At 34.4% G+C, this 16630-nt stretch overlaps 2 protein-coding genes across 5 annotated transcripts; one reads left to right on the forward strand and one right to left on the reverse strand.

Annotated features, from left to right (window-relative positions):
• Positions 1-6460: 6460 nt before the first annotated feature.
• Positions 6461-11702, reverse strand: LOC141665904 (uncharacterized). Of its 4 annotated transcripts, none has more exons than XM_074471890.1 (3): positions 11645-11702; positions 8686-10773; positions 6461-7126 (listed from the first exon to the last, which is right to left on the reverse strand). In XM_074471890.1, exon 2 carries the CDS (start codon positions 10766-10768, stop codon positions 8852-8854), a length of 1917 nt encoding a protein of 638 aa, XP_074327991.1. In that variant the 5' UTR covers positions 10769-10773; positions 11645-11702; the 3' UTR covers positions 6461-7126; positions 8686-8851. The 4 variants fall into 4 exon arrangements, with proteins under 4 accessions (XP_074327991.1, XP_074327989.1, XP_074327990.1 ...); XM_074471888.1 differs by having other exon boundaries at positions 11519-11649; XM_074471889.1 differs by lacking the exon at positions 11645-11702 and adding an exon at positions 11509-11626.
• A 1694-nt stretch (positions 11703-13396) lies between these two features.
• Positions 13397-14134, forward strand: LOC141664509 (uncharacterized). The gene has a single exon (XM_074470462.1). The coding sequence runs from the start codon at positions 13397-13399 to the stop codon at positions 14132-14134; it is 738 nt and encodes a 245-aa protein (XP_074326563.1).
• Positions 14135-16630: the final 2496 nt, after the last annotated feature.

A 16630-nucleotide genomic window follows, 5' to 3' on the forward strand; every position in this document is an offset into this window, starting at 1 on the left:
TGTAAAATATTAATTTAAAAATTAAATTATACTAACGGAATCGAGTTGATATATTCAAATTAAGCCTTATTTCCACTGAATAATTCAAAAAAATGATGATTTTATAAGAATTATCATCTACTTTTATCAAAATAACGCTTTGGATTTTATTGGGGCATATATAGCCATCTAATATGTAATATCCGTATTTTTATTTTAATTATTATCTATTTAATATTTGTATTAGTTAGAAATAGATTAGAATTAGTAATAATAGTAATTTTTAATACAATTTGATTTGGAATAGAATTAGTAATTATATTATTAATTAGATTAGGGATAGGATTCTATTAATTGTGGGCTTGTGGGCCTATAAATATATATATATATACAAGTTATGTCCTATTCTATGTCTTTTTAATGGGAGCCGCTCTTAGAGGCTAGGGTTTGAGAAGACAAGAAGATCTTAGAAGTTTATTCTTGTGTTATTCGATTGATCAAGGTACGAGAATCGATCTTTTCTTCTTCATAATCATATCATGTTCATCTTCTTATTTGTTTGTGCTGAAATTCGTATGTGATAAAATCAGCATCTCGTATCTGTTGTAAAATCCATAACTTATTCGTTTGTACACGGAATTCATTGATTCTTGATTTTCTGGAAAGCTTGTTTCGATACCTACAACTTCCATGTTTACATATTTTGTGGAATCAGCCTCTAACTATGTGCAAATATCCATTCTTTGTGACCCTTCAGATTTATGACGTGAACAGTTTTTCATACCTTCTAAAATTCGTTATAAATCGATCTTATGTCGGAAAATTACTCATGATATCAATCTGGAAAGCTTATGAAATTCTCTTTCATTATATGGTATACCCATTATATATTTAAATCTTTTAAATTGCCTAAATTGCCTTACAAATATTCTGGTCTGTTTATACTTATCAGCATAGTTGTTTCATGTTCAAAAATTCATATCTTCTTCATTATTCGTCATAAAATTATGATCTTTATAAATTATGAAACCTCTGAGAATTCTCTTTCATTGTCTAGTTATAGTCGAAGTGAGATCAGATTGTCTTTATTGTCTAAATTTGCCTTCTTTGTAATCTGTTCCTGAATAATTTCTGCTGTGATACCTGAACTTCAAAAATTCATAACTAATTCGTTATCAGTGCGTTTTTGATGAATCTTATCATTTTGGAATCCTTGTTAAATCTACTTTATTTCTCCAGTTGACCATTATTTCAAATCCTTAACTTATCTGCTGTTAAAATTCGAATTAGTATAAGTTGTTCACTTTCAATCGTATTTCAACAATCCGATTTAATGGTCCATCAGATGAGGTACGGATTTCATCCCCTTTCTTTCAGTGCTACTCCTTTTATTATTAAATATATCTGATTCTTTCCCTTCATATTTTTATTCATTCCGTTCTTATTCGTTTGATCTCTGAAAATTATTTTAAATCTGTTCTGGAAGTTTTAAATATTTAATCTTGCGAGCTTTAAAATTATGTTTGTTAAATATCTGTTTAGAATATTTGAAATATCTGCTGCAAGTGATTCTTAAAATTGTGAAAATTATTTTATTTGAACCCTTAGAGTGAAATAGGGTATACCGAGTTAACCAGCTGTAGGGGTACTACAGCCATGTCATTGCGGCACCATTGGCATGACACTTCCATGACAGTGTGATTGGTCATGGCGTATCCTTTTGATAGCTCAGGAGGAGAGCTTTGGCCATTGTGATATTTGTTTCAGGATACGTGGGTGCACCCAGAGTTTGATTTGTGATTTGATTCGACAGTGACGTTGTATATGCCGTACTCGTTAACTGGTTTGTTGCACACATTAGGTACCCTATGATGTGTGTATTTGTTATTTGTTTTGCTCTCGGTATGAAATATCTTAGCCCTCGTTGTTTCAGCCTGTTTTATTTAAACTTGCTGTTTTATATTAAACTGTCAAATGTTCATCTTGTTTTATGTTTTATAAATTTATTCCAATCCGTACTGGGCATTTGTCTCATGCCGTATTCTTCTTCTGGCAGGTACTTAGGGGGACTTTTGGGGCTGTGTGATGGAGAGCTACCCTTTATTTCGTTTTTAGGATTTCAGACTTCTATCATTATTTAGACTTAATTTCTTATTAGAGATTTCAGCATTTATATTTTTGGTTTAGATATTTTGAAGATTTAATATTATTTTTTTTTGAGATTTTAGACTGTTTAATTATTATTAGAAATATATTAGTGCTCTGTTTGCAGGTTTTGGATTTTAAGTAATATTTCCCTTCTATTTTAAGAAGGGGGTGTTACATAATACCACCCTCTCGAATACGTATTTCACTTTTAAAAATGTATCATAATACATATTTGTTTGTTAGACTATGTATATGAATATATCATATATGTCTAACATTTGAAAAGAGAAGATAATTAAGATAATCAAAGAAAATCGAGAGTCTCAAAAGAAGAAGTCACGAATAGAGAGAGTGTTGTGACAGTGGTGCAACCTACGTCAATGTAAAAAAAAGCCAAACAGATGGCAATTGAGTAATATATGCATGCATATTAACCCAAATTTTAAATGTATAACAATTATTACCGACATTGATAATGCCTATTATATATGTATATTACTCATATAATAACCCGCGTATTATACTTATTACCCATATAGTAAATATGAATGTGCCGATAACTTTTTCCCAAAATGCGTAATACACCAATAAAAATGACCATAATAGAAATAGGTATTCTTGTCATTGCCTTATAAAATTCGGGCAATTTTGGCCTTAAACAGAACAATTGCAAAATTGAAGTTTGCTTAATTATCTAATAACTTTGTGTAATTATTTTTGGGATCTAGGTCATTTTTCACTTGTTCATTTCAAATAAATTTTTATAATTGAAGTCGCGAATTTAGGTCAATTTTTATTTGGTTCATTTTATTCACAGAATTACTAATATCAAGAATTATTATGTATTTCAACAAAAAGACCTATTTGATAGTTGAAAAACTAATAATAAAGCAATTTCCACACAAAAAATTACTTGCCTACAAAAACTATTACCTTTCATGAAAAATACATTGATCTTATGGGAACAAATATGATTCTACCAACTCCTTTACTGCCCATGCTAAGATGACAAATAATATACAAATCCTTCGAACTCAAACTCACGTTTTTGGCTTCCCAAATTTACACGGGGATTATTGTGTTACCTATAAAAATCTTATAAATTTTCGCAATTTCAAAAAACAAAAGCTGCTGCAGCAGCAGTAGCAGCAACACCAGCAATGATGGATACTTGAAGCCCCGGAGCAGCAACAGAAGGTTCACCCGAGGGAGACTCGCTAGAGCTTTGAGAGAAAGCACCGGATGGAACTGGTCCGCCAACTGGTGCTGCACCCTCATTTCCATCTGTAGTTCCAATGTCGTCGTCAGAAGGTGCCTCAGCAGGTGCAGCAGCAGATGCCATGCCAATTATGGCAAAGCAGACAAGAGTGAGAACGATGATTTCACGAGGAGCCATATTATAAATTTTGAGCAATGTAGATAACAAACTATAAGAAAATTGCAGCAAAATTGTATTGATAAATGAACAATCAAGACTCTATGAAGATGAATGTACAAAATAAATGAATGGCTGAATTACTAATTTTTGACTATATTTTGGCCTGTTGTTAAGCGTTAAGTTCGGTTAAATACTGTAGGCGCATATTTCAGAAGCCATTGATTTTCTTTGGTTCTAACATGGTATATTACATATCCTTATTTTAGTAAACACGAATATAGGCATATAGCTATTCAAGATATACGCTAAGATGCATCATGCATATGCGCAAATGCTTCTGTTATGCAATATCAAAAGTTCAATTTTCTTTTTTACCAAAAAAAGTTTGAGATCCTGAGGGTCAAATATTATTTTCCGGTTCACAAGTGCATGAGAAATAATCCAATATACAAGTATCAGGGATGAGAAAGATGGCGAAATCTGACTGCCAGAACAGAACATAACTAAAACAGATATCGAATAAACCAGTGCAGGAACCAAGTCAAGAGATGCATAAAATCACATTAATACTTAAAACTTCTGCAAAAAGCATAAACAGAAGCCAAAAAGTATCTCTACATGAAGGATTACCACCCAATTTATCAGTCATCGGAAAACCATGTGAATGAGTATTTTAGAAGCTCATAGATACCTCCTCGTACCTTTAACTGAAGTCTTACAACCCCAACAACATCTAATCCATATTCTGTCACAATCAGGAAGAGATCTTTAAAGACACCTGCAGCTCTAAAATTTCTCTCATGACAGGGTGACATTATGCACCAACAGATTTGTACCATGAAAGGAGAACATAACAAATGCAACAAGAATTTGGACCAGAATATACTAATACTAAAATAGAAGCTTAACATATAACTTCTATATAAGAGGAGGATCTTTAGAAAATAATTTTGCCATGGACGAGAAAATACTTTACAAATATAAAGTGCAACCCAACAATATTCTTGTAACTAAATACACCTTGATTCGCCTAACGATTCCTAATGACAAAATGAGCAGTCACATACTCACATACAGCACCTTAAGGGCTTTCACCCAGCTTGGAGGCCTCTAAGATACCTAGTTTCTAAGTACCTCAGTATACAAGCAAATTAATAGGCATGAAACTTTACAAATTACTACCCCTGGCTTTACATCATAACTGCAGAATTTTAAAAACTTTGAGCTTACAGGAAATAAGTAGTGACAATACTCATACATGATAAGGTATTAGCCCCTCCCCCAAGACAAATTTGCAAAATATAGTAACATCAAATATTAATGGTTAACAACTTTATATCAGATTCATACATGGATATACACATATAGCAGAATAGGGAAACATTGCCATGTACGTCATAACCTCGAAAGTGAGGATAATGCATTGAAGGTAATTAATTATCAATGGGGCAAACACTAAAATTAGGTATTTAAAAGAAAATACTCTGATAAAAACACAAAGTTTATAATGTATTTAAAGCAAATATTTCGAGAGAAGCCTGAGTTTACAATGTATTTAGCTAGTACAAGTTTTTAGGTGAAGCGGTCTTTGGAGAGTTAAAGAAAGAATATGATGTCAAAAGGCATGTGTCCGATGATACGAGCTCCTTTTTCGATAGTCAGCACCCCTCGAACGAGATCTATGACTCACATTCCTGCTGCTTCCTCTTCCCGCTCCACTACCTCTTTCTGCATTATCATTCATACATAGGCCTCTCTTCTTCCATAAAGCATCCGAAGAAGCAATTAATACTTAAAATTTATTTCAACAATTAATACTTAAAATTCATAAAATATTTATATATAAGTATAATTTAAAATAAATTTCAAATTAAAACTTATAACATCGTTTCCACGAGAGTGTCCTGTCACGTTCTTTTTCAGCAAAAGAGACTAATAAAAGAGTGATTGATATATCAAATTAGGTATAAAATATTGTTACAAGATAATATGATGTAGGTGAAAGTGAGTATTGTATACCTAATCTTTATAGCTCTAAATTTTCTTATTAAAATTTAGTTGTATTGTTTACCTTGTACAAACAAATCAAATTTTGGGTGTCGAATCGGAATTCAGGAACATAAGACAAAAAGAGATAAAATTTGACCGAGTAAAGTGGATATCCAATTATCCATAAATATGAAAATAAAATGTGTGATTAATAAGGATAGTTAATAATTATCATTACTGAAAATATTGTGCTGGTAGAATGAAAAAATGAATGCCCATTTTCTTGAGAGCCGTATTGATTTACCATTGAGATGAAAACCAAGTAACTTGGCAAAAAGTTAGAAATTAGAACAGAGTAAACTTCCATAAAGTTCACATTTTTTTATAACATGCCCTCTTTCTTTTTCTTATTCCCAGGTTCATGTTTTACATTTTACTCAATTCACCACATAAACAGAAAACAAAAGACTGCAGGAAAAATGATGCTAGCCATTGCACTAACACACTTCAAAGCCAGTCACCATTCTAAAGCCCTTTGGTGATCAACAATCTTGCTCAAAACAATTGTAGAACACTATAGTTGACAACCAAGCAAGTTCACAAATCAGCATCAAATCCAAAATTCCACTCTAACACTACATGCTGATACATAAATTCATCCTAACGCCGTCAAGAGGACATAATTCAACAATGCAGTTGAAGTTGAAACAAATACTGGATAATGTGTTTCTATTAGAAAGGGCGAGTCTGAATTACATTGTGGCTGTGGAGAAGCAAAAACCCCAAATACAAAGATTACATTTCTCGGTTACTGATACAAATATGACACCTGCATGAAGCTGCATCGACAGATCACTCCATAACATACATCAACTTCTTTCAAACACGGTAATTAGTAATTACAATGTAATACCATGCCCGAAAGAAGATCATAAATCTTCTTCTAATACAATAAAGATTATCGGATGAAGTACAAAATGTTGTGCTTGTATACTCCACCTCAACTACAGGCGGATAGAATACATCACCAAATATTCCTAAATTATGGTACAGGGGGGAACTTGAATGATTACATCACCAATGCTAAAAATACAGTGAACAGTCTGATTCAGCACCAGCCATGGCTCCATCCAGCTTTACAAGTACTAAATAAAAACTTTTAGTCTTGACATACAGACAGATAGACAGGCATGCATGCAATCCTTAACAAAACTAGAGCCCTACAAATTACAATATACATACTACAGGCTGGTTACATCCAAAAATAATAACCTACAGGGAAATGAACAGCCATAAGAGGCGACGCTCATGCTACATGCCTACCCCATTACAATATTTACATGTTAGAAGACAATCACCATTACAACACACTCACAAAAAAGGAGATGAGCCGGATTACATTTTTTGAATCTAATATAAACAACTATGAACTACAAAAATTGGTGCTCTATATGCAGATTGATGGTCTCTTTCTAGACATAGTTTTGAAGGAACATAGAATTTTAGTTCTCCCCAATCAAAAAAATAAGATATTCAATCTCATATATGCTGCTTTGGCAGACCACAACCAATTTCAGAACCCCCCAAGGAAAGCAGCAAATTTAGCACATCTTTCTCCGGATAATCACATGGCTGATTCATTAGAAAAACAAAAGGTTACTCATTCTGCACACTAAATATGATGTAAAAGAAAAATAAAAGTTGCCAGTTATTACTTAGCAAAAATAACCAGTTATTCCTTCTCAACAAAAGAGGTAAATTACAAGGGGTTACTTTATTGTCATAGATTATCAAGCTCCCTAGACATATAAACTTTTTCCTAACTGCCAAATAACTATGCAAACTTGTATAACTATGCATTTGACCATTACTAATATGACTGACTCTCACTCAGTGCTCCCTTACCAAGTTCCTAGCTAGTCAAATGGATAAAAAAGAATTTTATCGCACATCAAATGATGGCATGTAGGAAATATAACATATAATAGAGGTGAGATTTTAACTAGAAAGTTAACAAATCCTCCAAAAAAACACATTAGACATTTATGATTTCTCAAATAGAGGTGAGATTTTAACTAGAAGGTTAACAAATCCTCCAAAAAAACACATTAGACATTTATGATTTCTCATTCAAATTGTAAATTCTTATTTAGTCAAGTTTGAGGGACAAAACTATACACATATTCATGCATGCTTTAACAGTTAATCCCTGTAGGAAATAGAACATTTAAGAGAGGTGAAATGATAACTAAAACGTTAACAAATCCTCCCAAAAAAACTAGATATTTATAACTTCTCATTCAAATTGCAAATTCTTATTTAAACAAATTTGAGGGACGAAACTATATAGATAGGGAGTATGCATGCATTTACAGTTAATCTCATGCCCTAAGAAAATTAATAAAAACAAAATATCTAATAGACAACTTCTGTGGTACGCTCAATATAGACCAGTATGCAAATAGTACTGTTATCCTATCAACATCTAATTATCCGTGACTAAAATTTGATAACAAAAGAGATGTTTAACACGGTCATGTGGGATCAATGTCAGTTCGACAAAGAGGGTTTTAATTTTACGTAAAAAGGTTTCACATAATTTGTAAGTAGAATAAATTTTCACATAGAATAGAAGCAAGTTATGCCAGCTAAAATGTTTGCATTATTATATCATACACACACAATGGCATGCATTAATGAAAACACGGATTATTGAGACCAAAAAAACATAGAATATGCAAACCCATTAAGTGGCATCGAAGATTTAATGAAAATAAATCACCAATAAAATCTAACATCCATAAAGAGAAGTAAATATACGGAAATATCAGAAATAAAATGTGCAAACCCACTAACATCAATGAAGATCATAACTAAACCTAGCATCAATAAAGAGAAGTAAATAACAGAACTAGCGCAGACATATACAAGATTACGACCCAATTATATCAAGTTTGGCAAAACCCATGCTTTTATATCCACAAAATAGAAGATCAGGCAGAATTGGTTTTTACCTATTTAGATAGGTTACTATAAGTTTAATATTCATAAACAATTAATTATGGAACACTACCATTGTCACCAAAGTATATGACCAACACACAAATATTTAGGTGGTTCAGTCTGTAGAGAGCTAAAAGGAAAGAAATAGATAACTATTCTTTCCTCCAACCCAAAACGCTGAAACTTACTTTTTTAACTTCAGCTTGCAGGCTGTGCCATCATCAATCAGAAAATAGGCAGCTGTAGATGCATCAGGCATCTGGCGATGGGTATTAAAAACATAAATATCATATAAACTCCTACGGGGGATGGGGGTTTTGGGGGCGGGGGGCGGGGGGGGGGGGGTCAGAAACTTCAGTCTAACTGCTGGCGTCTTCGTCTTCCATAATCTGCATCTCTCGATCGAGAGCGAGACCTGTAATCCTCTTCTGGCATTGCGCGAGATCGGCTCCGAGATCTTGATGAAGTATGTCCACGACCCCAATCAGCCATGTAACCCACGTCACGATCTTTCTTCCGACGGTTACGATGATCATCCTTTTCATCCCTGTACCGGTGCACCCTATCGTATCTGTCCCTATCCTGATCCCTCTCATCATGACGCCTCTTGTCAGATTTTCCTGACCATTCACTGTCAGAGGCTCGTTCCTTCTCACGTGAAGCAGCATTTGATCTGGCACCTTTACCATTACCGGAGTCGCCATACCCATACTCTTCGTCACCATCTTTGCCACCATAACTTGACTCTCTTGTCCTTGGGCCATGTTCCTCCCCTCTCCATCCACCCATGTTTGCATCATGCCACATCCCCGCATGAGGTGGTCCATCAATCCCAGGGTTCCCCATCATCCCGATTCCATTAGCAGCCATTCCTCTGCCAAAAAATGCTGGGTTTACATGAGGAGACACACCAGCAAGTCCCATAGCATTAACATTGGGGAAAGGAGGAATCATCCCAGGAAAAGCAGGACCTGGAAAGCCTCCGTAACTGGATCCTCGTCCCATGTAAGTTGGATCAAATCCTGTACCCATCATACCCTGAGGATGCATAAAAGCACCTGGAGGCCCGCCAAAAGGAGCTCCACCAATGCCGGGCCCATAACCTCCCCCATTTGCAACATTTCCAACCCCAGGAGAATTTCCGACCATGTTCTTTGGTCCAATAGTGCCTCCTCTTCCCCTCATATTCCCAGCCCCTCTATTGACTGTTCCCTGTCCTCGTGCCCAACCGCCTCTTCCAAAACCACGCCCTGAATCTCCACTGGGATAAGCTGTTCCACCACCTCGTCCGGCACCATCATTCATAGGCCTCCTTCCCAGCTGCTGAGGCTGAGTCTGGACATGAGATTTATTACTCATCTGTCTCATAGCTTGTGGAGAAGCAAATGCCACTACACAAGCTCGTCCATTGAATATGTGACCATCCATGCCTTCTTTGCAGGCAGCAGCAGCAGCTGAGTCATAAAATTCAACCTGGCAGTAGCCTTTGGATTTACCACTAGCTTTCTCATCGAAGAACTTAACCTCCTTAACCCTCCCATAGTAAGATGCTGCTCTCTCGATATCTACATCAGTAGTCCACCAATGTAATTCTCCCACATAGAGCATGGTAGCACCATTAGCAGCGGGTGGCCTAACCAGATTATCATTGGCATTTGGGCGGTTCATATTCACGTGAACATTCATTTGACTAGATGGAATCTGTGAAACACCTCTTTGGGCTCCTGTATTACGATTTAGCAACGGCATAAACTCATTCTCGACTTTACTTGAAAAAGTAACAGAGTCAACTCCAGTTTTCTGTGCAACAGATGAAGAGCCGCGAAACCCCAAATTCAGTCCTTGAGTGTCATGAGTCATACTTAGACCACTGGTTTTTCCTAGAACATTCATTACTCCCGAATCTGGTTCAATTTTAGCAGCGAGTCGTTCCTTGGCCTGAGAAAACCCCGAATTTATATACTTTCCATCAGTTGGTACTCCATGGATGTTTAACTCGTTTATCACCAATTTTTCTGTAGTAGGTTCAGGAGCAGTAGTTTTCTGTGTATGGAAGGCCCTACTCATTAAACCAGCCGATGGACCCGGTACCTCAGATTTCGGAAGCTGAAGGAAACCTTCTCCAACATTAACATCATTGTAGAGATCATCGTACTCGTCATGTTCACCAATCATTTCATCCTCTGCAAGTGCAGAAATTGCTCCGCCTCCATGATATGTTATTTTCTGAGATCCTCCATATACCTCTTCTTGATAAGCCATGGGGTCCATTTTCACTGAATTCAGATTAAAAAAAGTGAGAAATGTCGAAAACCGACTGACCATAATATGACAAAAATAACCAACTTAACTTATCAGAATACGACAAAAATAACAACAAATAAGATAATTAACTAAAGTATGGAAAAAACCGTAACTATACACCATAATGTCCTAATTCTACAGTCAGCACCTGGCGGGGAAACATCAAAGCTATGACGCACAAAATTTCCCTTCACAAGATCACACTCATGCCGCGAAAACAATTAAGCCAGTTTCAGCAATCCAAAGCTAAGCTTTATTACTTTCTAGTTAAAAACTAACTGTCATCTTTACTTTTAACACGATCATCAGTTCCCAAGGAAACAAATTCTTACACATCGAAAAATTAAATCACCATAGCGTAAATGACCCCCAACACAAACCAAGAAACAACCCACAATTTGCCACACTAACACACACATAGAAACCCTAAGCATCCCAAGAATCAAAGATCTAGCTCATACAAAAAGCAAACTTTTTTGCAGAACATATATAAACCCTCACACACAACAATTCAACAAACACACACAAAGCTCAATTAAGGCCTTCTAACATAAACAACAGTACCAAGATTTTCATCATCATAAAATCATCATCAAAACATCATCAATTCAGCATGAAAATAAATAATAAAAAATACCCACATCATAATTTCACATAAAGTAGACACAATTGTGAAAAAGATTAAATTTTGAATTAAAAAAAGTTACCGAGATATACCAAGGCCGTAAATGAAGAAGTGAAAAAGGGGCAGAAAAGCTGTACGATTAAAATAGGATTGTGTATATGTTGTGTGTGTATGTATGGAGGATAAATACTTACATAGGAGGATGTATGTATAGTTACCTGTTTTCTTCCTCTTCTTCCACGAACTGGCAAGTCAAGTCTTCTTTTTTTCCTGAGTAAATTAAATATATACACGAATGTACTCGAAGTTTAAAAATCGGGAATCGGGAAATATCAATCGATTTAGAATTAATTGAAAATCGGAGATTAATGGGAGTAAAAATCGAATGTATTATAATATTAAATTATATTTAATATATTATTAAGATTATATTAGTTATTTAATAACAAATATATATTTATTATATCATAATTTCTATAATTATTCATATTTAATTTATTATAGTATTTTAATTTTAATAAATAATTATATATACTCCAATAAAAAAATTCGTAAGAATTATCAGATTTCAAAAATTGAATCGGTTGGGTACTTTGCAGTGGATTAATCCATTGAATCGGGGATTTTTAGAATACCGGATGTATGTATAAATTTTAGATGATTTTTTTATAAAATTAAATAATTATGTTGCTTATTTATCGAGTCCAAGTAAAGTGATAATTCCGGGTTTCAGTTCATGTTAATCATGTTAATACCTGTAACGAGTCAATTTCGAATTAAGCTCTAATCACTTCTAGGTTGATTTTAATCATTTTTTCTCGTTACATAATATTTTATCTTAGTAAATCGAGTTACAAATTGGATGATTGTGATTGAAATAAATAATGAAATTTTAGATTATCCAGAATGCGAGCTTATATTTATTATTCACTTTATAAGAAAAAAATGTGTACCTTAAATTAAAGAGATGACAATTATGTTAAGGTAACTGATAGCGGGTGGTTGGTAGATACAATTTAATGTGTCATCTGAAACTTATTTGTATCATTAATTGAGATAGATAACAACTAAATTGTCACCGTTTGGCTAAATGATCAAAATTTCAGTAAAAAAAGGAATGATCAAATTTAATGATTGTTGAGATTATGACCCTATATAATAAATTTGTAAAATATTAATAAAAAAAATTAAATTATACTAATGGAATCGAGTTGAACGAATTCAAATTAAGCCTTATTTCAACGAAATAAATGAAAAAAATGATGATTTTACCATAATTACCGCCTACTTTTATCAAAGTAACACTTCTGATTTTATTAGAGCATATATACCCGTTTAATACCACTCTCTTAAATACATATTATACTTTTAAAAATGTATCACAATAAATGTTTGTTTGTTAGGCTATCTATATGAATATATATATAGGCCTATATATATTACTCATATGATAATTGCATATTATACTTATTATTTATATAGTAAATACGTTATGCTGATATCTTTTTTCCAAATACATAATATACCGGTAAAAATGACCATAATATCTAGAAATAGGTATTCTTATCATTCTCTTGTAAAAATCGGGCAATTTTGACATTCACCAGAACAATTGCAAAATTGAAGTTTGTTTAATTATCTAATAACTTTGTGTAATTACTTCTGGGATATAGGTCAATTTTCACTTGTTCATTTCAAATATTCTTTTATAATTGAAGTCGCGAATCTAAATCAATTTTCATTAGTTCATTTTATTTATAGAAATACTAATATTAAGAATTATTATGTATTTCAACAAAAAAAAACCCGTTTTATAGAAATACTAATATTAAGAATTATTATCTCCAAATTTTGTCTTGTCATCTGACATGGGAGTCTCGTCTTGATATATTCAAGGGTTTCGTGTCTTTCTGTTCTAGTTTCGTCTGTCATTTCGTTGTCAATTAGTTTTATCATTCCTATCATTTCTCATGGCCTCAACTAGTAAGATTATTGAAATTATGAATAATATTAAATTAGATGATGAAGAAGATGAGGGACCGGCGTTGGAGGTGGAAGCAAGGGATCAAGATCTGGACAGTAACACACAGATTAATGCAGAATTATGCCTAGTAGGGAGATTCTTAGTAGAAGGAGTAATTGATTTTCCATTAATGAAACAGACCATGGCTGCATTATGGAGACCAGGAAAAGGAGTGTTCATTAAAGAAATCGATGTTAACCTATACGTGTTCCAGTTCTATCACATGGTGGATATGAAACGAGTTATAGATGGTAGTCCGTGGTCTTCCAACCGGAAAGTTCTGGTAATTGCAAGAATGAAAGAAGGGAATATCCCTCGTGCTGTAAATCTTAATACCATGGATTTATGGGTTCAAATCCATGAGTTGCGTGCATGTTTTATGACTAAAAAAGTAGTTAAGGAAGTGGACAACTATATTGGAAGTTTTGTTGAGTCATGCCCAAGTAATTTCATCGGCGCTTGGCACGAATATTTGAGAGTCAGAATTCAAATACTATTGGATAAACCAATGAAAAGACGCATGAAGATTCGTCGAGCTGGAAATGAATGGTTCTGGATTGTGTTTAAGTATGAAAATATCCCCACATTCTGTTTCATATGTGGTATATTTGGACACTCATACAAGTTCTACAATCATTTGTTTGAGACACCGGAAGAAGAAATTTTAAAGCCATATGGCCCATGAATATGTGCACTTCTACGAAGATAGACAAAATTGATTGGTGCTAAATGGTTGCGCGACGGTAATGGAGTTGGGCGAGATTCTCTGGAAAATGCACCTTGGACCAGAAATAGGAAGATGGCTGATATTCCAACAAATCAGGGATTGAGTGGAGAGAATGAAGGAACTGTCACAAACCAATCAGGAGGGAATGACGCGAAAAAGGTTTTTTTAAACGGTAGTACGTCAATGATGGAAAATAGTCAATCCAATCTCGTGAAAAAAGGGTGACAATAATAGAGAATAAAAAAAGGAGGACTGATTATGGATTGGGCCAGCTGGGGTGGGGGATCTAACCAATAATACAGAGTTGGATATGGGCTCAGATGAAGAAATTATAGTGGGAATGGATCAAGATGTACAAGGAAACCCAAATAAAAAAGTGATCCAAAAAACGTGGAATTGGCGGGCCTCGTAAATGGGGTTCTCCAGACATTATGAGTACTTTGAGTTGGAATTGCCATGGGCTTGGGACCCCATAGCTTTACAATTCCTTAAGGAGTCTATACTCCAAAAGAGCCTAGACTTTGTTTTTCTTAGTGAGATTTTGTGTAAAGCAGATAGGGTTGAAAAAATAAAAAATATCATAGCTTTTGAAGGTGCATTCACAGTTGACTCTCGAGGGCATAGTGAGGGGATAACATTTCTATGGAGAAACAAGAAAGATGCCACAGTGATGTCATATAGCAGGAACCATATTGATGTGGTGGTGGAATCGAAAGGATGGATCAAATACAGTTTAATAGGCATATATGGAGAAACTGACTATGCTAAAAGAAAGGAGATATGGGAGTTAATATGCAGATTGCACAGCCAAGTAAACATGCCATGGGTGCTGATAGGGGATATGAACAACATCCTTAGTCATGAGGATAAAAAAGGAGGAAGATAATACCCAATCTGGTTAATTCAAGGCTTTCAGAGGTGTGTTGAGGAGTGTGACTTACATGACTTAGAGTTGAATGTTATCCTTATACTTAGGAGATGGGCTACGGAACAAAAAACTGGATTGAAATCAGATTGGATAGAGCATTGGTATCTAGCAATTTTATGAATCAATTTGTCGACGCCAAGCTAACTAATATAAAAATTTCCACCTCTGACCATAGTCCCATTCTCTTGGAACCTTTTACGCAGTCGTGCCTAGTCAAAGTTAAGCGATTCCGTTTTGAGAACGCTTGGTTGAGAGACCTCATGTGTGGAAAAATTGTTGAACAATTGTGGCAATTAAGTTAGGGGAAGTCGTTCACAGAAAAGATTAGTTTTACTGCAGAGGTGCTAGAAAAATGGGGAAAAGAGATTACGGGAAGCTTCAAATCTCGTGTGCAGCAGGTGAAGAAAATTATGCAGCGTACAAAGGGAAGAAAAGATGATTTCTCAGTTCATTTGTATGAGGACAGTGTTAAAAGGCTGATGGAAATTTACAATGATCAAGAAGTTTTCTGGTGACAAAGGTGCAAACAACTGTGGTTACGCGAGTGAGATAGTAATAGCAATTTTTTTCATGCTTCTACAAAAACACGACAGAAACAAAATAAGATCTCTAATCTGTCAAATGAGAATGTGAAGCAATTGGGTGAGGGTCTGGTTTGGAAGAAACAATGATAAATTATTTTTCGAATTTATTCTTAACCACAAATATGGACTCGAGGGTCTGGTTTGGAAGAAACAATGATAACAAGCATGTACCCGACGGATGATCAATTCAAATATCTGTTGACAGTGACAACATAGTCACATGCGTCGAGTGTTTGCAAAAGGAATGTGGCAGCCTATTTAGCAGGGTTTTGAGAATAAAGAAGCATTATCATTTCCATGCTATCATGAAGATACTCAAAGATGCTGGAATAGAGTAATGAAGTAGCATGGTATTAGACTTGATAGGTTTTGTTTTATTATCTTGTCTTATTACTATGTAAACTTGGTGATATATAAACCAAGTGTAGCAATTAGAACAAATAGACAAGGCTAAGAAAACATATTCTCAGAGAAACATTTGTAAGCTGTATCTTGTAGCATTTCTCTATAAGTTTTGTTTGTTCACTTATACAAGCAGCTGTGAGCTATTCAAGCTTCACAGGGTTCTCTTGATATATATATATATATATATCTCTGGTGGATACATTCAAATCCACCAGAAAGTTTTAAAGACTTGTGTTTTTATTACTTTATGTTGGATTAACTTAACTCTGTATTCTGCACTTTGCAAATCAAATAGTTGGATATAAATTAAGTTAGAACCATTTTTCATAAATTTCAAAAAGAAGCCAGAATTACATTCAACCCCCCTTATGTAATTCTTGTTGTATTGTTAGGGAATAACATATGCGTAGTTGCATATGTTCTCATGAATGACTAGTTAATTGTCTTAACAAGTCGAAATTTTAATTAATACGACGGAAGCCTAGCTAATCGTCCTAGCTAGTTTCTATGGGCCAAACCAATTGAGCTGGTCATTTT

The sequence above is a fragment of the Apium graveolens genome, chromosome 6 (assembly GCF_009905375.1).
Source record: "Apium graveolens cultivar Ventura chromosome 6, ASM990537v1, whole genome shotgun sequence".
Taxonomy (NCBI): Eukaryota; Viridiplantae; Streptophyta; class Magnoliopsida; order Apiales; family Apiaceae; genus Apium; species Apium graveolens.

Coding starts and splice junctions, on each gene's coding strand:
- LOC141664509 (XM_074470462.1), top strand. CDS start 13,397: ATGGCCTCAACTAGTAAGATTATTGAAATTATGAATAATATTAAATTA.
- LOC141665904 (XM_074471890.1), bottom strand. CDS start 10,768: ATGGACCCCATGGCTTATCAAGAAGAGGTATATGGAGGATCTCAGAAA.